At 39.7% G+C, this 27,010-nt stretch overlaps 2 protein-coding genes across 3 annotated transcripts in view; one reads left to right on the top strand and one right to left on the bottom strand.

Moving 5' to 3' along the window:
* The window catches only part of LOC117303053 (protein SCAI-like), a 77,804-nt gene extending 65,670 nt beyond the window's left edge, over positions 1 to 12,134 (top strand). The window contains exons 9-14 of the mRNA XM_033787106.1: positions 902 to 1,003; positions 3,644 to 3,816; positions 5,262 to 5,343; positions 5,771 to 6,020; positions 7,084 to 7,184; positions 7,605 to 12,134. Coding sequence (XP_033642997.1) covers positions 902 to 1,003; positions 3,644 to 3,816; positions 5,262 to 5,343; positions 5,771 to 6,020; positions 7,084 to 7,184; positions 7,605 to 7,748 — 852 coding nt within the window. The 3' untranslated portion in view covers positions 7,749 to 12,134. The remainder of the gene's footprint in view (positions 1 to 901; positions 1,004 to 3,643; positions 3,817 to 5,261; positions 5,344 to 5,770; positions 6,021 to 7,083; positions 7,185 to 7,604) is intronic.
* A 1,213-nt stretch (positions 12,135 to 13,347) lies between these two features.
* On the bottom strand, positions 13,348 to 26,903 carry LOC117303441. 2 transcript variants are annotated; one of them, XM_033787634.1, is made up of 12 exons: positions 26,726 to 26,903; positions 22,377 to 23,252; positions 20,950 to 21,810; positions 20,147 to 20,274; positions 19,177 to 19,324; positions 18,691 to 18,826; positions 17,804 to 17,887; positions 17,257 to 17,345; positions 16,449 to 16,592; positions 15,804 to 15,890; positions 15,062 to 15,191; positions 13,348 to 14,082 (listed from the first exon to the last, which is right to left on the bottom strand). In XM_033787634.1, the coding sequence occupies exons 2-12, from the start codon at positions 23,244 to 23,246 to the stop codon at positions 14,024 to 14,026; spliced, it is 2,736 nt and encodes a 911-aa protein (XP_033643525.1). In that variant the 5' UTR covers positions 23,247 to 23,252; positions 26,726 to 26,903; the 3' UTR covers positions 13,348 to 14,023. The 2 variants fall into 2 exon arrangements, with proteins under 2 accessions (XP_033643525.1, XP_033643526.1); XM_033787635.1 differs by having other exon boundaries at positions 22,392 to 23,252.
* Positions 26,904 to 27,010: the final 107 nt, after the last annotated feature.

Below are 27,010 nucleotides of genomic sequence, written 5' to 3'. Positions count from 1 at the left end.
TAAGCCTAACAAACGATCATCATGCTAACCTAACCATGGTAATGAGCAATGTATAATATATAGTGAGAAACGACTTCCTCCGAAGTTTTTGGGAAAGAGGTAAATTTCTCACTCAAATATTTAAATCTGAGAAAGGCTTCAGGCTTTAAGCCTTTCTCAGGCATCTGAAAACACACAAGTTTGTGCTACAAGGGTGTTTTTTGAGAATACACCAAGTAAAGTGAGAATACTGGTCTTTGACAATTACCATGTGTTCAGTGCCTTTATTAGACTTGTAATTTTTCCCCATTTTCATACTAGGAAATGAGTGGATCACAACACTGAATTTGACCTTGGAGCTTCATAAGGGAATAACCAAATAACAACAATAATAAAACGATAAAAAGGTTTTTATATAGTGCCCTTAACCCCAAAAGGGGCCCAAGAGGTATTACAAAGGTTAGACATTTAAGCAAATTGAGAAGAATACTGAAAAATATAAGATAAACCATAAAATGATGTATTTTCATTTGCACTTACTTGCTTTTGCTTCCTCTCCCACAGGAAAAACAAAAATAAACAGCATCTTGTAAAGAAACCATTATGGTGCTTTAAAAGGATTAGGTCTCATAACTCATACGTAGTCCCACATACCTTGCAGGATACTGTATATTACAGTGCCAGGGGTCGATTTCACAAAGAGTTAGGACTAGTCCTAACTTAGGACTAGTTCTAGGAGATAGACAAATTGCATTGATAGTCCTAAGTTAGGACGAGTAACTGGTCCTAACTCGATATAAGACTAGTCCTAACTCTTTGTGAAATCCACCCCAGGAGCGTCACTCTGTGACTGATATTCACGCTATATAAGAAGCTGCTAGTATCTGTCTTCATTTACACCGATTTGCTTCTTCTCCCACAGGATAACAATAGTAAACCACTGAAGAGAGACAACCCTCATAAGTATTTACTCTACAAACCAACGTTCAGTCAGTTCTATACATTCTTGTCAGCGGGATTCAAGGTGAGTGACATCCAGACTTCCTATAAAAAGCAGGGCCCAATTTCATAGAGCTGCTTAATTACAAAATTCTGCTTCAGCAAAAAAATCTATGCTTTGTAAAATCAGATTACCGGCCAAGACTCCACCAATTGTTATACCAAGTAAACAACAGCTAAACACCAGTCACAAGCAAAGAATATGGCATGAAATTTTTGCCTGTAACATGTGTAAAACAAGCAAGCTATTTTCGTGCTTAACCATTTTTTTTTGCTTAAGCAGCTCTATGAAATTGGCCCCAGGCCTGTATGCTTTGTTTTTGAAAGGGCAGGGGCAACAAGGAAATTTCTCCTTAGTAAAGGGCACCATATAAAGAAATTTTTAATTTCTGCTGCCAGAGTATTTCAAGGGCACCAAGACAATGGCCAGGGGGACATGGAGGCAATCGCCTTGCCACCGTGAAATATCAGGCCTGAAAAAGTATTCTGATTGCATTTTAAGAAGTGAGATTCATGCAAGACTGGATAAATTATATATAAAAATGAGTTTGCCCTACACCGAATAAACCAAGTGTGGTAAATTATTACAGCCGAAATATATAATAAAAAACAATTAAATTATTAATTTCTACGTTTGTCGTTCACTGAATTTAGCTTTTTCGACCTGAGGTTATGTTATTTTCTACATCTTGTATGAGAATTGTTTCATACATTTCCAGCACGTTAATTCAATGATTAAAATTTTACACAGTCAGTTGCCCTTGTGGTTTATTACTGAGGACGCTTGATTAGCTTGAACGACCCCTTGCACATGTTTCAGATCAATTTAAGTTTTTTATTTGAGGGTACCCCCCCCCCCCCCCCCCAACAGCCAGAGTAGTCTCTGTTTTCCCTCCACACAATTGCTGATGAATTCTTAGGGCTACCTTTATAGTCTCTTTGTTTGTTCAGGTCTATTCCCAAAACACTCTCAAATTCAATCAGAAATATTCTGCCACCGCTTCTTCTACTTCCCCCTAACAGTGACCCTAAACGTCTTCGACTACCGTGAGTTTCTTCACCAGTAGAGAGTTCCTTTCCTTACTCTCATTCGAAACTTAATTGTGGTGTTTTTTTTGTTTTTTTTGCAAGGCAAATTCAGCCGAGAACCAGTTAGGCAGTATTACCTGGGGGGATTCGGCTGGATGTTGGCTTTCCCATCGAACTAAGTCCGTCAGTCGATGATATTTAAGGAAATTGGGACCGTTTTCCGAGGGGACAGGAGAATGACACTAGAGAAGAAAGAGAGAGAGAGAAAAAAATAACATCACTTTGTGGAAATGTTTTCTGATGGTTTTTTGTTTTTGTTTTTTAATTTGGTTCTCACTTTGGCCCATTTGTCAGGAAAGAATATTAGCTTCTGTTTGATTGACTTATCCTGATTTCGTTGTGATTTTTACTATAAATAAAGCTGTTTTGCTGGATTGGTTGGGTCACCATTTTTACTACAATCTCAAAGTCTATCTGCAAAAACTCATTTTAGGGCAACCACTGTGGTTAATTTCAGTTCAAAATCAACATAAATCAAAATGAGACTTGGATAAAATTAATCTGGTTCTTCATATTGTGTGATGCGATACAGTACTGTTATCGTCAATAGGAATGCAGGTAGCAAGACAGAGCTGGCTGCCTTTTTAATCAAACAGGTGTGTTATCAGTGCTAGCGAGTACCTGGTCAGTCACCTTCCATTTTAAAGCATCCAAGCATCCGTTTATCCTCCAGCGCTTAGACCTCATGTAAATTTACGTGCTCTGTTTAGCGTGGCCTCATTCTCTGGGCAGTAAACCCTGGGCCATGTATCTCCAGATATTCACTGAATCTCTCTCCGTATAGTTGAATTCATCTGAGACAACGTGCATCTTGCTGTAATGAAATTAGAAGAAAAAATAATCGGCTCCGGGGGGGATCAAAGCCAGTGAGTTGAAACTCTCTAACGAATTGGCTAAATAATTTCATCAGGGGGATTATGCGTTGGTAATTGGTATTGGGCTAGCCTGTTGAATATTTGGCTGGAATTGTTGGCTTGAGCCTATTCAATTAAAAAGCTGTTTTTTTAATTTGCATATGTTTTCAGATTTTGTGTTTGTTAGTGTGGTGTATAGACGATGTGACCTATGTTTACATTCAAACCGCCCTCTGTTGACAAAACACTAGATACGTCATGTTTCGCTGGGCACTGAGTTGCGTAGTCATAGTAAGATTGCGTACACTTTCTAGCTGGCTGCCAAAACACAAAGGTTTTGCCCGGCAGTATGCGCGCGAATCATGTTATGGTTTTTGTGTGACGTCAGAGGTCACATCCTCTATAGTAAGCACAAACAGCTGAGCTTGAGTCCAGTGCACTTGACCGCTTAGCCACGCACTGACTCAACAACCAACTAATGTAGTCTATGACAATAGAAAACGTGCTGACCAAGTTGTTATTGGACAGATAAATTGATAATATTTTCTTTATTCCTAATGTAATTTGTTACATCTTTTAGATCTCTACAAACGTTACTAAATGTTACGCTCCTTTAATACTGCAGTGTAACTATTATTTCATTGGAATTGTTTGCCTGTAATTTTGGAATATTAAACTGATCATTTTTTGTCTTTTCTTTTTTCTTTTCTTTTCTTCACCAGGAGCTTCCAGTTAATGCAGCATTATTACTCTACCTCTCAGCGGATGGATCAGTCAGCATCGGGAAGGGGGAAGATGGGGCGTTTGATGCAGGGGGCGTGGCCACTAATAATAAACGAGAGGGCAACGAACCCCAGGTCACCAAGAGGTCAAATATGCTGAAAGAGATGCACTGGTATGTTTAGAATATTTCACTCGCTAAACTTAACCCCAAAATATTCCACATTGTATGTCCTAGCTTAGTTGAGTCAGAAAACTAAATGTGTAGCAGTCCTTGTTGGTTTGGATTTGTTTGGTAGCAGTTGTAATGAAGGTGCCTTAATGGACTTTGGATCGGTTGAGGGAGGTCCTAGCTACCGGTAGAGTGGTGAGTCCTCTTCTTGCTTTGTGGAGTCTATATGAAGAGCCTGTTTGGACACTTTCGGAACAGAAAAAATAAAATGAAAAGTTCACAGATTTACAAAAAAACTTACAGGGTTTACAGAAGGTAATGGTGAAAGACTTCTCTTGAAATATTATTCCATGAAATGCTTTACTTTTTGCGAAAACATTTAAACAATATCAATTCTCGATATCGAGATTTACGGATTTATTTTAAATACATGTCATGACATGACGAAACGTGCGGAAACAAGGGTGGGTTTTCCCGTTATTTTCTCCCGACTCTGATGACCGATTGAGCCTAAATTTTCACAGGTTTGTTATTTTACTTGTGATACATGAGGTGTGGGACGTGGACAATACTGTTTATCGAAAGTGTCCAATGGCTTGAAGGTGTTCCTTTAAGAGTCTGTGATGAAACCCCAAACTCCTCATACAGCATGGAGCCAAACTGGGTCCATGCTCAACATTGTTTGCCCCCCAAAGCACCTCCAATCATTATAACTGCTACTAGCGGTCACCAGAGGAACGAAATAAATCAGTTGTCTTCATTCCCAGGTGTTTACAAAAGCCGAGATTGGGTCTGCATTTTAAACAAATCGAGCGAAGGGAATCGGTCTTGGCTCCCTCACTGGTCTCTCCCATGCTTCCCTGGTGAACAGGATTGATTATGGCTTTAGGGTGTATCAGGATGGTTGTACCTTTGGATTAGAGCCAGTAATGAAAATACCCCCCCCCCCATTTTAAGATGATTTCAGCCTTAAAGAAAGTTCCCTCTGTAATTATAGAATTAGAATTACCTTCTAGCGCATTTGGATATCTTTCAAGAAAACTACCTCATTCTAATATGTTCCTCCTGTAATTATCTAGCCTGATTTCTTAAAACCTTATGGAATTACTTATTTAGAGATCATTCAAGAAAACTCCCTTCCTTACTTAAGCCTCTTTTGATTTAGTCGGCACTTGCTTTCAGGTTGGTTTCAGGACTTTAAAACTTGGTCCTAGACGTTAAAACTAGAAAAGAAAAAACCTGGAGAAGTAGACTCATCGTGGTTGATGGCCTCAGGTGAATTGGTTTAATTGTAAAAAAACAAGGGGATCTTTTTCAGAGCAATTACAACATTTAGAAGATAAAACAATGGTCCCGCTGAAACCTTTCCTAACTCTATCTCCACCATGTTCAAATCTCATATTCTACTCAGAAGACATACTTAATATTCAATGCTTTTAATCTTTCAGTATACATCCCGGAGATCTGTACCCATTCACAAGGAAGCCTCTGTTCCTGGTTATTGACAGTCCAAACAGTCATGCATTTAAGGTATGTATCAGAATGATCTTTATTTCCCTTTCTTCTATTCCCACAACCTATGCCCCTTCTCCTTCATTCTTATACCCAATTCTCGCCCCTCCTTCTAAAGAATTTCAAGACTGCGCAGTGAAATGTATCTTAAGATAAATGTCAAGTTTGTGTTTTCTTTTACTCCACATTCCCTGAATCAACATTCCGTTGAATTCCATTTCGAAATGTTATGAATGTTGTGCTTTACCCATACACCGATGTGTTATATATAGCACTGTGATGTAAATTTCTACTGGAGCATTTCAAGGGCACAAAGGCAATGACCAGGGGGCACGGAGGCAATGCCTTCATGAAGTAACCCTAAGGTGCTACGTCATAATCGGTCTTATGATTTTTTCAGCATTACAAACTATTCAAACTCTCTTCTTTTTGTTGTTATGGATAGAATTTCCCAAACTTATTCGGGCAGCCGGTAGTCTGTCTGATGTCGCCAGAGTCCTTCCCAGTCACCATACAGGAGCAGACAACGCACAAGGGCAACCTGTTTACGATGTTTCTCCACTCGCCCCTGGTGGCGTTCTGCTACATCTGCGACATCGCTGATGTACCAATTGCCCTATGGGAGAACTGCCAGGCCATGGTCAATAAGATCCTGGGTGAAGTTGCTGCTGGGATAAGCAAATCCAAGACGATAGGTAGGTTTTGTTTCTGTATCTGAATCTGAAATTATATAACCTTCAAAATTGTCACTCATGTATACAAAATCCTTCACACCCAATCTCCCTCATATCTGGTTGAACTTGTACATTCCCACAACTCCAATACTGCTGATGCACAGGCAACGACTCCGCTCATCAGCTGATCAAAAACCGGCTTTCCATTCCTAGAACTAGACGGAAAGCTGGGGATAGCTCATTCTCCATAGCCGCCCCTCGCCTATGGAATGAGCTCCCCGCGGGTCTGCGAGAGGCGATATCATTGCCTGTATTCAAAAGCCTCCTCAAGACATTTCTGTTTCCCCACCCATCCTAGTTTGTTTGTTTTTCTTTTGTTGTCCTAGCCTCATGTAAAGCACTCTGTTCTCCGGAGAGCGCTATATAAATGCTTCATATTATTATTATATAGTCGGTTAAAGGATCCTAATAGAAACATCACACCAGCCTTTTGTAGAGAAGATAATGGAGAAGTTTCAGCTTTAGACATGGTTAAAAAAATCCTTTAGGGAAAACCCACCCAGTCGGGTTGGAACTAAAAAAAACCTAGTCCACATGCAAGGCTCTGGTCCGGGTATCGAACTGGGGTCCACAGAGTTGAAAGGCATGGACAGAAACCACTGAGTCAACGTGCCTGCCCTTATATCTATGTATAGATATGGTGTATCAAGGTTGAGAGCACCAGACTCAAGCTCTTGTGTTTTTGATCAGCAGATTGTGGGTTTGAGTCCCGGTCTTAGCACTTGTGTCCTTCAGCAAGACACTTATTTAATATAATGCTTATTTAATTATGCTTTGCCTTCGGATGGGGCGTAAAGTCGTAGGTGCCATGTGTTATGTAATGCAAGAAAAAGAATTGAGTTACAATTGTAGCTCTGCCACACAAGTCTAGAGGTTCACTACTCAGTGTGAACAGAGTTACTAGATGATGGTGTATGATTAGTGTGTCCAATATGGTTAGCTTGTAGATTTTATCACAAATTGTGTGCATATGGAGATACTGTTGTGACATTATTTGTTTACATGTTGTTGATGTTGTTTACAGACCATGCATTCATGCAATTCTACGGTGATGAGTTCCTGAGATTACTAATCCTACGCCATGTTTTCTGCTTTGCTGCTCTGAGATACCATCGAGGATTCAAGGTATACAAACTTATTCATTTACAATGTATCTTGTCAGTTTGGTTTTAATGTTGTCGGTTTGGTTTGGTGAATACAGACAAACTTACCCAAACTTATAGTGTTGTATTATTGTGTGCACCATAATGCAGAATCCCACGGCAAGCAGTACCATGAAATTACGCCTTGGGTTTGAATGTGCACATGGGCGTAATTTCATGGCACTGCTTTTCATGGACAATCGTGTGAGTGAGTGACTTTTCGTGGACTTTTGCGATATGGTGGACACAATAATATAAAAACATGACCACCAACTTGGGAACTTTTTCCCAGGTTGTATGGTGTTTGTATTGAAAACTACAGTACGGACACAATTCAGTCGTCCCAGAACTCTCTGGTATTTTTCCTCGTTTGCTAATAAATCTGATCGTTAATCCATTCCAGGATGACAGCTATTATCCTCAGAGCCATCCCGATCTGCGCGGTCATGAAATCCTCGAGAGTAAATCCCTCCATAAACACACTCTGGAGCTGGCCTCCATGCTTGATGTTAGGCCACTGTTCCTTGACGTCAGTGAAATTGACTAAAAAACTAAAACAAAAACAACAGCAACAACACTGCAACCAGAGGTGGGTTTTTGTTCAGAGGGACTTCAATGCAGGCATTGGGAGGTGGTGATTTGTTCTTAACAGCGAGCATGGATGTGTCATCAGTCAACACATGCTGTGCGTTAAAGAAACATGCGGTGATGTCCATTTGGGATATGCGTTAAAGGAAGACACCGTAGTGTGCGTTAAAGGAAAATGCATTTGAGAAGTGCGTCAAAGAAAAACATCGTGATGTTTGTGTGGGATGTTCATTAAAGAAACACGTTAATGAAATGCATTTGTGAAGTGTGCAAGAAATACGCCATGAAGTACGTTTGGGATGTGCGTTATCGAAACACCGTGGTATGCGTTAAGGACATGGATTTGGAAAATGCCTCAAAGAAACACGCTGTGGTGTGCATTGAGGAAGTGCGTTGAAGAAATTGGAGTGTGCATTGAGGATGTACTTGCAGGCTTAACTTGATGTGTTCTGGAATGTGAAGCAAGATACACCAAGAACAACCAGAATGTGTGTTGCGCATTGCAAGATCAAAGCAGTTTAGGAGAAAAGAGACTGTTCGCTTTCTTGTTGAATCCAACCATGTCAAAGGTCGCAAGAGAGTCAAAGTCAGAGCCATGTTTGACCGGGTGTCAACCAGATTTGCTACAGAAATGTTAAGGCAAACGTTTGGACACAATGACCTCACATTTTTTGTAAAATCGTTTTCAAAAGACTGGTTCCCAGTCATTGTTATTTTGTAAATCATCTACAGAAATTAGACTGGCTCCTAGTCTTATTATCTTCAGAAATTAGAGTGGCTCCAATCAATCATCTTCAGAAATTAGACTGGCTCCTAGTCGTATCATCTCAAGAAATTTGGCTGGCTCCTAGCCATATCATCTTCAGAAACTACACTGGCTCCCAGTCATATCATCTTCAGACATTAGACTGGCTCCCAGTCATATCATCTTCAGACATTAGACTGGCTCCCAGTCATATCATCTTCAGACATTAGACTGGCTCCCAGACATCATCTTCAGACATTAGACTGGCTCCCAGTCATCATCTTCAGACATTAGACTGGCTCCCAGTCATCATCTTCAGACATTAGACTGGCTCCCAGTCATCATCTTCAGACATTAGACTGGCTCCCAGTCATCATCTTCAGACATTAGACTGGCTCCCAGTCATCATCTTCAGACATTAGACTGGCTCCCAGTCATCATCTTCAGACATTAGACTGGCTCCCAGTCATCATCTTCAGACATAAGACTGGCTCCTAGTCCAGTGTTTTTGACAGGGAATGGTGACTGTTGTATGCTAATATTGCAGCAGGAAATGCTGACAATCTGAACTGGATTGTGCTGTTGCAACTTCATCACCTGACACTGGACCTCAGTTATCAAGAGAAATTAATGTAAATAAACCAATTTGCATCCTGAATGAGGCTCCATTGTCTAAGTTAAACTCAAAGCATAGATTTGTCTTTCACCGAAACAGTTGGATTAGACAGTACATGTAATGGTGGGCTTAATCACTCAGCCATTTTTTCTTTTAAATAACGATTCTTTGGGCATCAGATCAAATAATTATTTGTATTAACTAAAGGAAGAAAAACAGAAAGTGTTGCAAAGAACCAAGTACATGTACGACCCAGTTTACAAAGCACTCACATCGTTGGATACAAATTTTTTTGACCCAGAATGATTAAAATCAACATGAAGGCTTTCCTTGTGTTATTGAAAATTTTTACTTGAATAGTCGGAAAGACTGAACGACTGTATTTTATTGTATGATAACGTCCAATGTTTGATTGTAAATACATTGATTGATTCTTAAAGATGGGGAAGGGTTGAGAATGATTCAGCATGTTTTTTAAAAACCATTATTAAATTACTGGAACCTGTTTGCCTCAAACAGGATATAAAAAGAGGTGAACAATGTAAAGAAATATGAATATTTGTAAATCTTATATAATTATTTAGGTGTTTAGGGAGAGTTTGGAGAATGACTTATGGATGGAATAATTATACATTAGTCATTAAGCCGGTGCAAGTTAGGTTTGAATATTTGCCGTTTTTTAAACTTAGGCTCTGGCTTAGGTTCATCTTGGGCACTGCCCGAGGCTCTTTAGGCTCTGGCTTGGCTTCTGGTTTAGGCTCTGCCTTGGGCTCTGTGTTGGCCTTGGGCTCTGGCTGAGGCTCTGGACCAAGTCCAAGGATTCTTGGGCACTGCCTGAGACTCTTAAGGCTCTGGCTTGGCTTCTGGTTTAGGCTCTGCCTTGGGCTCTGGCTGAGGCTCTGGCTGAGGCTCTGGGCCAAGTCCGAGGTTTTCAAACAGAGTGTTCTTTTATAACTTATGAATTAACATACCCGACATCAATTGAATCTGACTCGCAATAAGGAAACAAAATTGATCAATCCTTTAAAGTTACTTATAAGATGAATTTTTGTCTTACTAAAAGCAGGATTTTGACCTAGAAGTTCTTGGAACAGGGAAACAGGACAAAACATTTCAAAGATAGTTCAAGCCACTTGATGTATACTTTTTAAAAAAAGGTTTATTTCCTTTGCATCATAAATGGGTTAAGTTTGACAATCACAGATTGCAGCCAACATTTTTTAGGAATTCACTGTTTTAATTTGTTACATTCAATTTCATAGCCAACAAGAACAAAATTCTTCTTAACAAAACTTTGATAACATTTTGAATTTGTCAACATTACAACATCAGCTGCTCGGCAGGAGGAAATATATCCAAATACGAGTCAAAAAAGTTGATAACTTTCATTAATTTTGTTATATATAAACAGACTCCTATTTTTGTCAGCTGGATCACATTTTATGAAACCAATGTTTTTACCATTTCCAATATATACAAAAACTAGTAACATTAATTTTTCACAAAATTCAGATCCACTACTAATGTCCATGCCTTTTGATGATACAATGATATGGCTGTAGTATACAAGAATAATAAGTTTACCCTTTTTCTATCTGCCTGGGCACAAAACAAAGCTTAGCGTGCTTACCAGAATAAGGTTGTCAGCTAAACCACCAATCACATGTTCAATCTGTGAATGGTATTCTGTTCATTTGTGCCTAGCTGTATTAAGCAATGCTTCAGCAGAGCTATCAATTTGTCTGCTTAGCAAAACATAAGCAGGGTACCATTCACAAGCAGTATACACTACATGGTGTTTTGGTTGGTAACCTTCTTCTGCTAAGCGATGGCTTTGCAAAACTCTTGGTTGTGCTGTCTTTTGTGAATTGTTTGCTTCAACTAACATTGTACCAAGGAAGCATTCAGATAAGAGTTGTGCAGCTTTTGTTATCAATATTGTTCATTCCCTCCTATTCCCCGAGGCCCAATTTCAAAAGCCTGTAAGTACAAAACCTGCTAAGCACAGGCAAACCTTGCTTAGCAAAAGCAGATTAACCGAAGCTCAGTAGGATATCAGTTCCTCAGAAATAATATGCAAAGGAGGAGCTAGTTTATGCTAAGCAATATTTGTCTGTGCTTAGCAAAGTTTTTTGGTTACAGGCTTTATGAAATTGGGCCCCGTGTGGTATTGAAAGGAGTGTGCTGGACATATTTTTTTTTTTTTTTATGGAGGTGAAGTTTTAAGTATGAAAAGCCAGGAATTGTAACTCATAATTTAAACTTGAATTTTGACGTCTTGAATTACTTGTACAAAATATCAAAGAGCTTTTCTTTCTCTTAATTCCTTGTGGTGCTTTCCTAGAATGGGCTTTCATTAAATTCTTTGATTGTTGAGATGTGTGCAAACTTAAAAATATCTTAAAAAAAAAAAAAACCCAAAACAAGTAATCCCTTCACCTGAAACACTGCTAAAGCCGTAACATCACTGCGTAATCCCTTTAAGGAAAATGGATTAATCCAGCATGCCCTGCCAAAGGTTCACGCACTCTGCCCGTGCACATGCTCTATAAAAAGCAAAGCGTTCCCCTCACCTAAAATCTTGCTTGAACCGTAACATCACTGCATATTCCCTTAAATAAAAATGGATTAATCCAGTAACCCAGCCTAAGGTGCGCGCAGAGATTTCCAAATGCGTATGCTCCGCCCCTTGCCCATCAAGCCAGCACACCGCACCAATGATAACAATTGAAGCTATAAGGATCTTAGATTAGCAAAATGGAATGTGTTCATCATGCATTGTGCGTAATGATGAGTTTAGCGTGTGCCTGAGGTCAAAGGTTCATCTAGCAGGATCCTGCCTGGGGCTCAAGGCCAGCATCTGGTTAGACTTGGTTCCAAGTCTCTGATCGTAGCTTTTAGTCATCCTGATAGCCTCTACAAAAAGCACCCTCTTGTGATCAACCTTCATCATTTTAGATTGCGTGTTAGGAGGGCGCGTGATAGCTAATAAGGTGGGGGCGATTTTCATGGCTGAGATGCAGAAGAATAACCGCGATCTAAGACTTGAACCAAGTCTAGCATCAGGTGCTATTCACAAGCTAGCCCAGTGCTTAGTGGATTGTTTTCATTTTCAATTACATCTCAAAACATCTATACTTGCATATAACAAATTAAATATATAAAAAACGTCTCATTTGTTGGTACTGTATTTTTGTTCATTCCATGTCCTTTTTTAATTCTTTGCCAAAAGTGTTTAGCCTATTCGTTCAAATTATTATTTATTTTTGATTGTTGCAGCTTTCGTTTTCAGTATGATGTAAATAAGATGTTATTTGGATAAGATCATCATGAAAGATACTTCCCTTTGTTGGTCTCTGACAGTCCAAGTTCTTATATTTATCTGTGTACAGTTGCTTAAAGTCACCTGGAAGTGGTATTTTTTCAAAATAAAGCTTTTGTCACTAATATATGTGTTTTGATGAGTTGAATGTGAATAAACAGTTAACTAAGGTTCTAAAAAATCAGTTCTTATGTTATTTACAAATGTAAGAGTAGACCCCGAGAGGGCGCTGTTCGTGACGTCAATCGAGGCAGACTTTGCCTGTAATGCGTAGAGTAAACACAATTGCAAAGTACATGTACGGACCAAGTCGTGAGTTTGTACGTTTCAACAAGAACAAAATTCCGGCAATGCCGACCAGGTGTATTGCTGCTGAATGCAGAAAAACACTTTTTGAAATGTACCAACTCACGACTTGGACGTACATGTACTTTGCACTTGTGTTTACTATAAGCATTGCAGGCAAAGTCTGCCTTGAATGACGTCACAAAAGGGGTAGGCGGAGTCAGCCCCCCAAACAACTTTATATATTTTTTAAACATATAAATCGTGACAAACAATTACTAAAAAAATTGTTTTATTGTTATGTTTGAAAGAAAAAAAATCTATTCCAGGTGACTTTAATATAATAATCTTAATCATTCTATATAAGCGAAAGCAGAAATAAGCTCAAAATGCAACAAGCTGGGCCCAATTTCCTAGAGCTGCTTAAGCACAAAATTTTGCTTCAGCCAAAAAATTCATGCTTAGTAAAATCAGATTACCGGCCAAGACTCCACTCAATTTGTTATGCTAAGTTAACAACAGCTAAATACCAGTCACAAGCAATGTATATGGCATGAAATTTTGGCCAGTAACATGTGTAAAATAAGCAAGCTATTTCCGTGCTTAAGCAATTTTTTTGCATAAGCAGCTCTATGAAATTGGCCCCTGATTTGAAATTTGTATTTATCCAAAATTCTACAGTTGTTGCAGTTTGTATTTTGCATGAGTTTTTTTACATCATGGAGTGTGCCATTAATATGCTGTGACCAAGTTTGTATGATTGCTCTTCAAATGCGCTTATCATATTAGGGCCCAATATCATAAAGCTGTTAAGCAGAAAATACTGTTTAGCAAAAAATGTGTGGGGCGCCAGATGCTACAATGTAAACTTGATGGGACTTTGGCTGGTAACCAATTTCTGTTAAGTAAGATTTGTCTGTGCTTAGCAAATTTGATGCTTACAGGCTTTATAAAATTGGGCCCTAACTACAGAGTGTTGTTCACTGCCCGATAAAATGGCCGACTCTACAATGAATTACAGCTGGCACACTTCATGTACACAATATATTTCTGCTCTTTGTCTGTCTCGTCTTAAAATTGTTATTTAAAACAGCTGAAAAATGCGTGCAATGTAATCATCTTTTTCATACAGTAAACATCTAAATATTAAAATAAAAGTGTAAGCGCTATTCTTTACTAAGTATATACTTTTCCCTTAAGATTGACAAACTTGGCTGAAGATTACGGGTGGGCGTTGAACGTTCTCGTCAAAAACAAGTTTTTTTCTTACTTTTTCAACCAGTCTAGAAGGCTTGGTACAAAGTATGTGATGATGATATCGGCACCTATTATAAATATATAAATAAACAGATGAAAAACACGAAAAAGTAATAAATACATAAGTTCATCATTTTCGATCAAAGAATTGTGTCGGCTATTTTGTGTCTGAGTGAAAGTTTGTAAAGAGTTTGTGATTTGTTGTCAGAATTTTATTGCCATATGTTTGGAAGTGCTCATTCATTCTACTCCAATATGCTTAACGAAATAATATATTTGTATTCAGGCAACTGAAAGTTCTGGTGTCAGCAGCAGAGTGCGGGTTGCAACCCTTTGTAAAAAGGTAGGAAAGGCAGTGCATCCTGCTCTACCAGCCAGGCTTCCCAGTGGATGATACCCATGCCTACATCTTACAGACAGGGGTAACCCTGTTTCAGCTCCAGGAGTATGTGACAACGTGCCCCTGGTAGCAGTTGATTTGGGTTGATAGCCCAAATCAGTTAAAGGCAGTGGACACTTTGGGTAATTATCAAAGACTAGCCTTCACATTTGGTGTATCTCAACATATGCATAAAATAACAAACCTGTGAAAATTTGAGCTCAATCGGTCACAGAACTTGGGAGATAATAATGAAAGAAGAAAAAACACCCTTTCACACGAAATTGTGTGCATTTAGATGGTTGATTTCGTGACCTCAAGTTCTAAATCTAAGGTCTCAAAATCAAATTTGTGGAAAATTACTTCTTTTTCGAAAACTACGGCACTTCAGAGGGAGCCGTTTCTCACAATGTTTTATACCATCGACCTCTCCCCATTACTAGTCGCCAAGAAAGGTTCTATGCCAATAATTATTTTGAGTAATTACCAATAGTGTCCACTGCCTTTAACACTGTTTCTAAGCGCTGTACAGCCCCAAAAAACAAATGCAGGATAAAACCATTCATAACCTTGAAGTGGCCGTCAAGCCTGGTGATGTTAGGCAATCTCTCATAAAAAAAGAACCAATTAGTATCAAATAAAAAGATTACAACAGAAGTCCTTCTTACCAGCTCTTCTCATTGCAGTAAGTGATTCAATAACAGCCGCTTTAAGATCCAGAGCCCCAGCTTGGCTAGCATGATACAGCATGGCGTACTCCCCTGATACATGATACACAGCCAATGGATAGTCTGGAAACTGAAACCCCCCCAAAAAAATTCAACATTAGCATTTTATTTCTTCTTCAACTTGTTTAATTACAGGAATAAAAGAGAAGCAACAAGGTATTTAAAGAGCATTCGATAAAGAACCAAGCTAATGCAAGGTTTTAAACGGCCATTAAAGAATTAGTTTTTTTTTTCTTCATTCATTTGGGTTTTTTTTTCACTCTTTTTTCCCCTCTTCATTAATGCCTCTCAGTTACCAATGTAAAAAAAAAACTTTCAAAGTTGACCCTAGTCCTTCCTATCCTCCCCAAGTTTGTCCAGTTATAGAAAAAAACTACTTAAGCTCTTTGTGAGAACTTAAGGGACCATTCATTTGGGTATAAACTTCACCATACGCCCACACATACTTTTGACTTATTGATTTTTGTTTTGTTTTGTTTTTCAAATGTGTGGAAAAAATAATATCAAACACAAAGATGGTTTTGATTTAGAAACAAAGATACAATATTATTTCAGGTACTTTGACCTTTCTGGCCAAGTGGAAGTAGTGCCTCATTTTAGCATTTATAAGCTGGTTACGGCCAAAGTGTAAAATACGTCAAGTATCACTTGAAATTGTTTTGGACTTTGGAGTTTGTCCTACCTTATCTTTTGTCTGCTTCACAATGTCTAGATACGGCATCCCTGGCTTGACCATCAAGATATCAGCTCCTTCTGCCACATCTCGTTCCTAAACAGTCCATGACGTAGGAAAGAATCAAACCACAAATGAATTCTGTGAAACAAGGTACACTTTTTGTAACGGCAATAATGCTACTATTTATATAATTACTCTGGAGTCAAGAAGAGGTGCAACACTAGTAATGATAACAAAACTGCTGCTACCAACATTTTTACATACTTGAATCAAGATAAGGTACAGCACTGGTAATGTTGCTGCTATCATCATTTTCACTCTTGAATTAATATAAGATACAGCGCTGGAAATGTTGGCAAATACTGCTACTAGATATTATTTTACTCTCTTGAATCAAGATAAGGTACATCATATCATGGGGACTACACAGAGAATGAAGGTCCACCATTGCTGAACCTCACTGTTTATTACAGACCGACAACTTTGTAATTGCCTAAAAAAAGAGGAAATCGCTGATCACACTGAACTTTTGTACAGTGTTTTTCAGTTTTCTATGCCACTCTTTTGTAAAGAAAAAGTGGCAATCGGCCAATCAGCTGAAAAGTTGCTCGCCTGTTATTACAATGGGTATGTGTTACGACTGGTACCCACCACAGCTCTGCTAGCAAGTCCCTTGGCACCAGCAGGTAGCTGGTAACACTTTCGATCTCCGAAGGAAGGTGCAGACTTTGCGGCACTCCTGAACGGCCCGTAGAAACTGGACGCAAACTTCGCACTGTAACTCATGACAGAAACCTGAGAGGGGGGAAAAAAAAGCACATGGTTTGGGTAAACTGGGAAACAGGAAAAGTGAACCATAAGGTGTCTGAATTTGTCTATATGTTTTATTGTAACTTTCCACTTGCAAGAAAATTGCCATGAATAATTATATATATTTATTGACCAAACCAACAGCGGACGAGCCGCCAATTACAGGAAAGGATACCAAAAAAAACAATAAGAAATATTCATATAGCCTATATAAAAACAATCTGATATGTACAAAGTTAACAATTAAAACAGAATCATCTTAGGAAAGAAAATTAAAGCATACATTGAAGATTAAGTAAAATAAAATAGGGAACAGAAACAGACCACCATGAACGACTGTGAAAATATATTTAAAATAAATTATTAGTAAAAACGCATTTATGAAGAGAAGGCATGTTAGCCAGATGGAGTACATATATCAGTTCTAGAGAGGTTTGCGTTAACACCATTTGAAAATATTTTTCGGGAAGTGGTGGTTCTGAAAAGAACCGATTGTTGACAACTTGAACGTTTCAATCAGTATGCTCTGATCGTCTTAAGGAGAATGCTGGAGTCCAGTGTTCGTATCTGCTCAACCAGAACACGCCATAAGTGTTTCATATTACTTTAATAACCACACATCAAAGAAAACAATAATGATGTCTTGTACCTTGCCTTCAAGACCATTATTAACCAATGCAGTCTTGATGGCACCAATCCGGCCGTCCATCATATCTGAAGGCGCCACAACTTGACATCCTACAAAAAGGGGGGAAAAAATTAACTTTTAGAGCCGTTTGTTTCCAAATGAAGGAGAGAAGAAAAGAATTAGCAAGTAATAAAATAAAAACATGTTGAGCTTCGGATTTAACTGGAGACTTCCCAAGACACAAGGTGGCAGCAGACTTACCAGGTAAATCCATTGTTCTTGGTAACGTGAGCATGCACATAACTACCTGAATAATGGAAAGGTACCTGTCTGCTGCCACCAAGTGTTCATAGTATTTCATTCCTCCCTTCCCCCCGTGATATTTTGGTTTTTTTTGCATGTCAACATTTCTACTGTCATTAGTGCTTTTCAAAAGGGAATTTGTTTCTTCTAAAACAGATTCAAAATAGGTGACGAAAAAAAAGAGGATTTTTTTGAGGGGTGCCAATTCTTTATTACAGGGGGAAAAAATGCTTCCACCATGTCAATATCCTGCAGACATCTTTACCTGCTTTAGCATACGCTACAGCCACTTCAGCTAATCGGAGTATACTTGGAATATTGTCGATAGTTCCATCTTCATTAAGTAATCCTGAACAAACAACAAACAAAAACAAGGTTAACTGTTTACAATTTCATTACAATAGACCTTTCTTTTGTTGCCTTGGTTGGCATGGTCGTCGGAATGTTAGTAAAACACTAAATTGAAACACAGATGTTTTAACAAAATCCACATTTTCTGCAAACTTTCAATTATATAGAATACCTCTCATAATAAGTTGTTTGTTTTAAACAAATTCAACAAATTTGATTATGTTGCTACCATTACGTTGTGGTTTATTCTATCTATCTATCTATCTATCTATCTATGCTGGTACTCGTCAACTTCTTCCAGAACATTAACGAGGATTGTGTGTGATGTGTCTCAGGCCACATGGGCGTGGTGCTCTCAAATTTACAAATGGTATTAAGAACTGCGTATTACTACTATTTACATTAAAGGAACACATTGCCTTGGATCGGACGAGTGGGTCTTCAAAAAGCGTTTGAAACCGTTCGTTATGAAATGCATATGGTTGGAAAGATGTTTTAAAAGTAGAATATAATGACCCACAAAAGTATCACTAAAAAATGCACGGTTTTCATTTTACGTCGCGAACTAACACGGTCGGCCATTTATGGGAGTCAAAAATTTGCCTCCCATAAATGGCCGACCGTGTTAGTTTACAAGGTAAAAAGAAAACCACGCAATTTCGAGGCATATTTGTGTAGATCATTGTATTCTACTTTTACAACATCTTTCTAACCATAACGATTTTATAACAAACGGTTACAGAACGCTTTTCAAGGACCAACTCGACCGATCCAAGGCAACGTGTTCCTTTAAGGTCTTACCACAATGTCCATGATCGGTGTATGCACACAGGCAGACATCACAACACACCAAGAGGCTTGGGAAGCTATCTCGGATCTTTCGGATGGCTAAAATCACTGGTGTTGTATCATCATCGGCATGGGAACCATTGCCATCCTGCCGATGTAAACGAACAATTCAGAAATCAAAACATTTTCTTCAAAAACATTAAGTGAACAAATTTGTTTCTTAAATTCTTAAATGTTCAAACTCAAACAAAAAACTCAATGCAGATTATTTTTTTACTATTTTTTTCAAAAACAAAATTGAATTACCTCCAACTACAAGGCTAGGTCGGTGGTCTTATTGGTTAAGACCATTCTCTAGAATTGCAAAGGTCATGGGCTCAAATACTACTCGAGTAATATGCCTGTGATTTTTGTTCACAGAACTCGGGTAAAGTTCACAGCGCTTACAAACACCGGTGTATATGGCTAAAAACACAATTAATAATAACGTTCTCCCACCTTTGGTAGATGACTCGGGACTCCAAACAGCAAAACCGACCTCAGTCCTTTCTTGACCAGTGGCTCAAGGACTTTATTCAGTTGATTCACTCCATAGCGAGATTGGCCAGGCAGACTGTCTATCGGTTCAACATCATTTGGATTATCCCTGTCAATGCAAAATGTTCAAAACTTTAACACGTTGACAACGAAAAACAATGGACGTTTGAGTTGTAGGCCCAATTCCATTGGTCCGGGGCCAATTTCATAGAGCTGCTTAAGCAAAAAATTTGCTTAAGCACGAAAATAGCTTGCTTGTTTTACACAAGTTACTGGCCGAAATTTCATTCCATATACATTGCTTTTGACTGGTATTTAGCTGTTGTTTACTTAGCAAAACAATTGAGTGGAGTCTTGGCCTGTAATCTGGTTTTACTAAGCAAGGATTTTTTTGCTTAAGCAAATATTTTTGCTTAAGCAGCTCTATGAAATTGGGCCCTGCTTACTGCGAAATTCTGCACCAAAGACCACTATTCTCCGCTTACAGGGTAAGCACATCTCCCCACACTGAAATGTGAAGCATGCCAGTCCACTTAGATAAAAATTTGGATCTGCAAATAGCGGACCGTGTTGGTTCAAAAAGTAAAAAGGTTTTAAGCAACCGGGCAATCTCGGTGGTCTGGTATGACCCTGCTCTAGAATTGCAATGGTCGTGGGCTCGAATCCCACCCGAGTAATATGCCTGTGTTTTTTTAAACAGAACTCGGGTAAGTACGGAGTATATACACATATATTGGTGTATATGGGCAAAACCAATATGAATATTTATAATCCCCGTTCGATGCAAATTTAACATCTATTAAGAAATGTTTGTTTGAATAATTACATTTTATTTTTAAAAACGTCTTTCCAACCATATTCTTTTTGTGCTTTTTATAGCCAAAAGCACACAATTTTTTTTTTTCAATAGCATCTTGGTGGCATAACTTACGTGATAAACAGTGGATAGATTAGACTAGAGGCGTCGATGTTTACGTTGCCAGATTGCCATGTACGCAGCACATCATGATGGATTGCGCCATGAAAAAGGTGATTCCGAGCAGGGGAAAACATATTCTTCTAGAAGAAAAAAAATACAAAAGTGTATTAAATGAAACACCTCTAACGACATTATATTAATCTTGTACATATTTTTTTAGAAACACGGACATTAGGCATCAAATTTTACACTGAACTGCAGGCCCGACGCCAATGTTGTTTTAGGTTTAGTACAACCTTCACCCAAACACCTTCACCCAACCAGGCACCCTGTAGTCCATAGTTTGAATGCACGTACCCACAAACACACTGACAGACAAACCTACACAGTGACAGACACACACGCGATAGTACGAGGCAAATGGTATATAATTATGCCCATCCAGCTTCACCAGCAAGGCATAACAAATTTGTAGAGAAATGCATTCGATTCAGATATTCAAACTGTACAGTAGTAGCTCTAGGCAGTTATCTCCCAAGAACGCTGTCCTATTTTTGAGACTTAATTTTTCACATTTACAGGCCTGAATGGAACTTTTCGAAAGGTCAAGGCCACCACCATTGCCATTTTCTCTAAATGGCTAGAGGAGATTACAAATTTCTACTGGGGCATTTCAAGGGCACCAAGGCAATTTGACCAGGGGGCATGGAGGCAATCTCCTTTGTTGCCCTCGTGAAGTATCAGGCCTGCATTTATTATTACTGTGTAAGTTATGTCAAGTATTCTGGATGCCTGCCTACTTGTACTTTTAATACCTTCCAGCTTGGATCGTCTCTGCTTCCAGCCCCGGGTTCCCTATAAGACTCACTCCGGGGCTCGACCCCCGCTCCATTCCGAGGCCCTCCCTTGGCTCCAATCCGAGGCCTACCCTTGGCCCCACTCCGTGGTTCTCCCCTAGCTCCACTCCCGGGCTCATCCCTGGCTTCAACCTGGGAACCACCCCCGACTTCATCCTGGGAACCACCCCTGGCTTCACTCATCATCTCTTGATTGTCCCAAGATGAGAAGCTCCCATAGTCCCCGTCTTCATATTCATCATAATCCGGTGCCTCCTTCTTCAAGTTAAGAGCTATTCTAACTGGATGAGGATGGGATTTATTTAAGTCATCTCTCTCCGCAGAGCCTTGCTCTAAATCTTCAGAAGAATTATTCATCAATGGCTCATCATCTGATGACTCCTCATGATCCACGTCATAATCTTTATCGAACTTAGCGAGCAGTTGACAGACTTGCTCGTCAGTTTTGGTCAGTCTGTATCCATCCGAGATGTTGGCCACATGACTGTTTTTCCTTATCCACAATACTTTCCGTTTGGCTCTACTCTTCAGGTCGCACCATTTCTTTTGTAGCTCCTTGGCGGTTCGTGGGGATGAGGAATACAAATTCACTGTTGCCCGAACATTTTCCCATGCTTTGCTCTTCCTCATCAATGGATCATTGCAGTTATTCATGGTGGCAGAAATATCGTCAATGTTGGACTTAACTGCTGCCATAAATGCAGACGCAGCCATGTGGTTGAAATGTTCCTTCCTTTGTTTTGCCAAAGGATTGTCTTGCACTTTTGCTGTCGGGAACCGTCGCCTTTTCTTTACTTCCCTCCGGTTTGGCATCTTTGGCTGGAAAGAGGGGTAAAAGAAAAAGAATAGGGACATTTTTTTCACTGTTTACGAACAACAATCGTGACAACGACACCAACTAAACAAACTAACGAATATTGGAATATAAACTGGAATATTTAATTAGGAGTGCGCCAACAGCCCGGAACACCTTATTTTTGTTCTTTTTTCCCTTCTTTCTTCATACTTCCTTCTTCTTCTCAGCCTCCCTTGTCCGCTAACAAAAGCACCTTTCCCAAACTCGTATGAACTTGACACTTCACACAATTCAGTTGTTAAAACTGTTCAGTAGTAGCTCTAGGCAGTTGTTTCCCAAGAACACTCAAATTTTGAGACGTAATTTTGCACATTTACAGGCCTGAATGATTCAAAAGGTCATGGCCACCTTGCATTTTCTCCTTGGTAAATGGCATGCAGAGATTGCAAATTTCTACTGGGGCATTTCAAGGGCACCAAGGCAATTTGACCAGGGGGCATGGAGGCAATCTCCTTTGTTGCCCTCGTGAAGTATCAGGCCTGCATTTATTATTACTGTGTAAGTTATTTCAAGTATTCTGGATGCCTACTTGTACTTCTAATACCTTCCAGCCAGGATCGTCTCTCCTTCCAGCTCCGGGTTCCCTATAAGACTCACTCCGGGGCTCGACCCCCGCTCTGTTCCGAGGCCCTTCCTTGGCTCCAATGCGAGGCCCTCCCTTTGCCCCACTCCGTGGTTCTCCCCTAGCTCCACTCCCGGGCTCACCCCTGGCTTCAACCTGGGAACCACCCCTGACTTCATCCTGGGAACCACCCCTGGCTTCACTCATCATCTCTTGATTGTCCCAAGATGAGCAGCTCCCATAGTCCCCGTCTTCATATTCATCATAATCCGGTGCCTCCTTCTTCAAGTTAAGAGCTTTTCTAACTGGATGAGGATGGGATTCATTTAAGTCATCTCTCTCCGCAGAGCCTTGCTCTAAATCTTCAGAAGAATAATTCATCAATTGCTCATCATCAGATGACTCCTCATGATCCACATCATAATCTTTATCGAACTTAGCGAGCAGTTGACAGACTTGCTCGTCAGTTTTGTTCAGTCTGTGTCCATCCGAGAAGTTGGCCACATGGCTGTTTTTCCTTATCCACAATACTCTCCGTTTGGCTCTACACTTCAGGTCGCACCATTTCTTTTGTAGCTCCTTGGCGGTTCGTGGGGATGAGGAATATAAATTCACTGTTGCCCGAACATTTTCCCAGCCTTTGCTCTTCCTCATCAATGGATCATTGCAGTTATTCTTGGTGGCTGAAATATCGTCAATGTTGGCCTTAACTGCTGCCATAAATGCAGACGCGGCCATGTGGTTGAAATGTTCCTTCCTGTGTTTTGCCAAAGGGTTATCTTGCACTTTTGCTGTCGGGAACCGTCGCCTCTTCTTTACATCCCTCCGGTTTGGCATCTTTGGCTGGAAAGGGGGGTAAAAGAAAAAGAATAGGGACATTTTTTTCACTGTTTACGAACAACAATCGTGACAATGACACCAACCAAACAAACTAACGAAGAACAGTTTTTCAAACCAAAAGTTCCTGCTCAGGCAATGAAGGCGACTGCCTCCATGCCCCCTAATGATTGCCTTGGTGCACTTTAAATGCTCTGATAGAAAGTTACAACTTTCTCAAAGGGTGCCCTTTACTAAGGAGAAAATGCCTTGGTGTCCTTGCCCTTTTAAAGCTTATGGGCCTGCCCACTCCTAGCTGTCTTAAACTTTGTGGGTATTTCTTCAAGATCCAAAGATTCTTCTTTGCCGTTTCCTCCCACGAATGATGAAGCCATATACGGAAGGAGTTATTAAATGCTCAAACAACCTGTGAGGGAACCCCTAGACGTCTCGTACCATCATGCACTGCTCTCCGTGAAATCTTGAATTAAATAATTTTGACCATAATGACAATACACAAATAAATGTCATGCCGCTGCAGCTTGTTCAAGACACACATGGTGTACTGATTTTGTTTTAGCCGTTGATAGAACTTCAAGAAGAGGACCAAGTCCAGGAAGCTATATCCTACGTATTTGAAAACATGCTCTTACGGGAGTTTGTCCAAACTAGAGATGAAAACAAAATAGTCAGACACAGACAGACGGAACCAAAATCAAAGCATCCATAATACAATTATGCCAACAAGATGTTTGAGTAAACTCCAGTATCCTGATGACATGCTAGCAGTAAAAAAAACATGAAAATTACATTATTTTAAACTAATTGCCCAAACTCTACTGTGATGGTTACACAAGGCCTCGAAATAACCCATCAGCTAAGTGGTGCCCTGTGATTTTGCCGAGGTGCCCTTTGGAAGTTTCCACTATTTCCTCATAGCATGCCCCTTACTAGAAGAAATTTGCAGTACCCCCTCAAGAGTGAAGTGCAGGGTCTCTCGGTTCGGTCACCAACCCCCTCGTGGGTCTGGGGACCCACAAACGCCTCTGCTCTGAAGAGGAGGCGTTGGGAAACCAAAAACAAATAAGTGTCGGCCAATTTTATGTTTTGCTAGCTCGACTCTGAATCACTGTCCATGTTTCACATCTCCACATAAAGCCCGGTTCATACTTCCTGCGAATGCGATACGAATGTTGACGTCACAAATTCGCAACCGAAAAATTCGCAGCAGTTCAACTTTGCTCAACTCACTTGCGAATATCGCTGCTGTCAGATTCACGTCAAAATCGCTTCGCATTCGCATGAAGTATGAACCGGGCTAAAAACTTCACTTTGTAAGGATGATTTTTTTCTGCTCTTTGTAAGTTTACCCTATACTTAAAAACATACTGGCATTAACCATGTAAAAGAAATGGCAAACTGGAACATTTAATTGGTACAATGTAATGTTTTCACAACAGCTGTGTATTGAACAAGCGGTCCAGTGCATCGGACTGAAGTTTAGATGGCTGAATCATCAAAAAGTGAGTTTGATTCCTGGGGTCGATTTCACAAAGGTAGTCCTAACTTAGGACTAGTCCTAAGCAATGCTAAGAGATAGGATTGGTCCTAAGTTAGGACCAGTAACTCATCCTAACTTAGGACTGGTCCTATCTCTTAGCATTGCGTAGGACTAGTCCTAAGTTAGGACTACCTTTGTGAAATCCACCCCTGGTCATGAAATTTGTGTCCTAACAAAGGATTTTAAACTTAATTGCTTCTCTTAACCCAGGTGTACAAATGGGACTTTTAGAGGGCTGAGACAGTATTGTGTTGGATTCCCCCCTTGGCACTAAATAAGCAGGGGTGGTATATTTAGGCAGTTTAGAAAGATTGAGGAGTGTTCTATGTAAGTACTGGTGATAATGATGCTGTGAGTGTGAAGTGCTTTGATCCACATGTACATGTAGAGGGCTTGGGGTAGCTAGGGGGTATTGCAAGTTTATGCTTTAACACCATGTATTCATAATCATGCACCATCATGAGCTCCATTGTAAGTTTGTTAAGTAATGTATGTGGTTGCAGCTTCCAGTCAGCCGTCACACTTCAGTGCTCCCAGACTCCCATCCAGTTCCAATTCAATTGAGCTGATCCCATGATTGAGCCTCACTCCATGCTGGCATTATCCTGATGACATTTGGAGCTTTGACTGTAGCACTGGTAAGTAGTAAGTCATTGTCTGTTGGGCTAAGCTTACTGTTTGAAACTTTAGTAAAATTTATGGCTCCTATATCAGTATGCATTGTGTTACCAGTCACACCATGGAGATAGAAATTCTACCTCCATGGTCACACCATGCACCAACCTCAAGGTTTGCAGTAACACCATGTAATAATAATCTCTAATTGAGTTGGGATGATTCTGAAAATGTTTCATTCAGTATGCTCTGATCATTTTCTGGAGAAAATCTTTGCTTTTGAAAAGGCTTCTCCTTTTCTCCAGAAGACGATCAGAGCATACTGATCGAAATGTCGAGTTGAAACCAACGTTTTTTTTTCAGAACCACCCCAACTCATTTAGAGATTATCATTACGTGTTATTGCAAACCTTATTACATGTTTTTTCCACCATGCAAACTTTCAAAACCTACTTCCTCTTTCTTGTTATAATGTACCACCACCATGGAAAGTTATTTCCAATTTAAATTTTTAAAGCACCAGTACCCCGTTTTGACAAGCCTAGTAAGAGTGACGGGATTAATTGGCTTTGCTGTTTATCACTGCAGCCAAATAGATTGCACTAAAACAGTGTAGAGTGTATTAAAAGGACGCTGTTTTTCAGTAAATGCTGCAAAGTGACTCTCTCTGTTACATGCTGGTAGATGCTTGTAGTGGTTCATCATGACATCGACAATGTTGCTAGAGGCTTAGCCTAAAGCTTAAAACGAGTGATTGTTAGCTCGTAGATTCTTCATCAAATTACACCAGAAAGAGCGTGCACAAAATCATATGGCAATTTACATGTACATGTAGTTGCGATACCATAACCCTCCTGCTACGCCTCCTGCTACGCCGTCGGCAGGAGGGTTACGTTATCACAACTATTGGCAATCAATTTATGTACTCTCAATAATATGGTTACAACGCTAACGGTGTAGTGACAAATTGGGGGAAATTAACAGCAAAAACTGTGAGAATTTATAATTCAAAAGATTATAACACTTCATGATGCTTGGGAAAAGTTTACGTATGGCGCCACCACTTTTTCATTCTAAATGAAATAATATAGTATCTAATTTACCTCAATGAGATATCCCTTTTTGTAAAAATGAGTGAAAAAGTGGTGGCGCCATACGGAAAGTTATCCAGAGGGCGGGCCGGGGATGCAGTCGGGGCCAACACTCGAAGCACACATTTTTTAAGGGCGACAAGCTCTAACACGTGCAATCAAATGTTGAATCAAGTCTCAACTCTATTTCAACCTCCATGCACAAAACTAAAAACGTAACTCCTTCAACTTACCACCAATGTTCAGTAATTGTGTTGATTCAAGGAGTATAGCGAAGGTATTTTACAGAGGATTTGTCAATGACACTAGTCCTTCAAGCTGAAATAATTACAACCAGCAAATGGGCTTGAAACGGAGCGCTGAAAATATGATCGTAACAATAAAAACTGGCCAGGTTTATAACAACAAACAATTGTTAGCGCGCCCTCTCTCTACACGTACACACCTAAATTAATATTTTTCCAGGCCCCCGTCTTTTTCCTTTTTCTTGTTAAATGGCGCCATCATGTGCCCGCACT

Source organism: Asterias rubens, chromosome 19, assembly GCF_902459465.1.
Source record: "Asterias rubens chromosome 19, eAstRub1.3, whole genome shotgun sequence".
Taxonomy (NCBI): Eukaryota; Metazoa; Echinodermata; class Asteroidea; order Forcipulatida; family Asteriidae; genus Asterias; species Asterias rubens.
Note: the sequence above shows the minus strand (reverse complement) of the source record. Positions and strands in the feature narration are given on the sequence as shown.

Excerpts from the sequence above, each read along its gene's own strand:
- LOC117303441 (XM_033787634.1), bottom strand. The coding sequence starts at position 23,246 with ATGCCAAACCGGAGGGATGTAAAGAAGAGGCGACGGTTCCCGACAGCA. Across the intron at positions 18,827-19,176 it reads TCCCGAGTCATCTACCAAAG|GATGGCAATGGTTCCCATGC; the intron begins GTGGGAGAACGT and ends TTACATCGGCAG. Across the intron at positions 15,192-15,803 it reads TGAAGCAGACAAAAGATAAG|TTTCCAGACTATCCATTGGC; the intron begins GTAGGACAAACT and ends GGGGGGTTTCAG.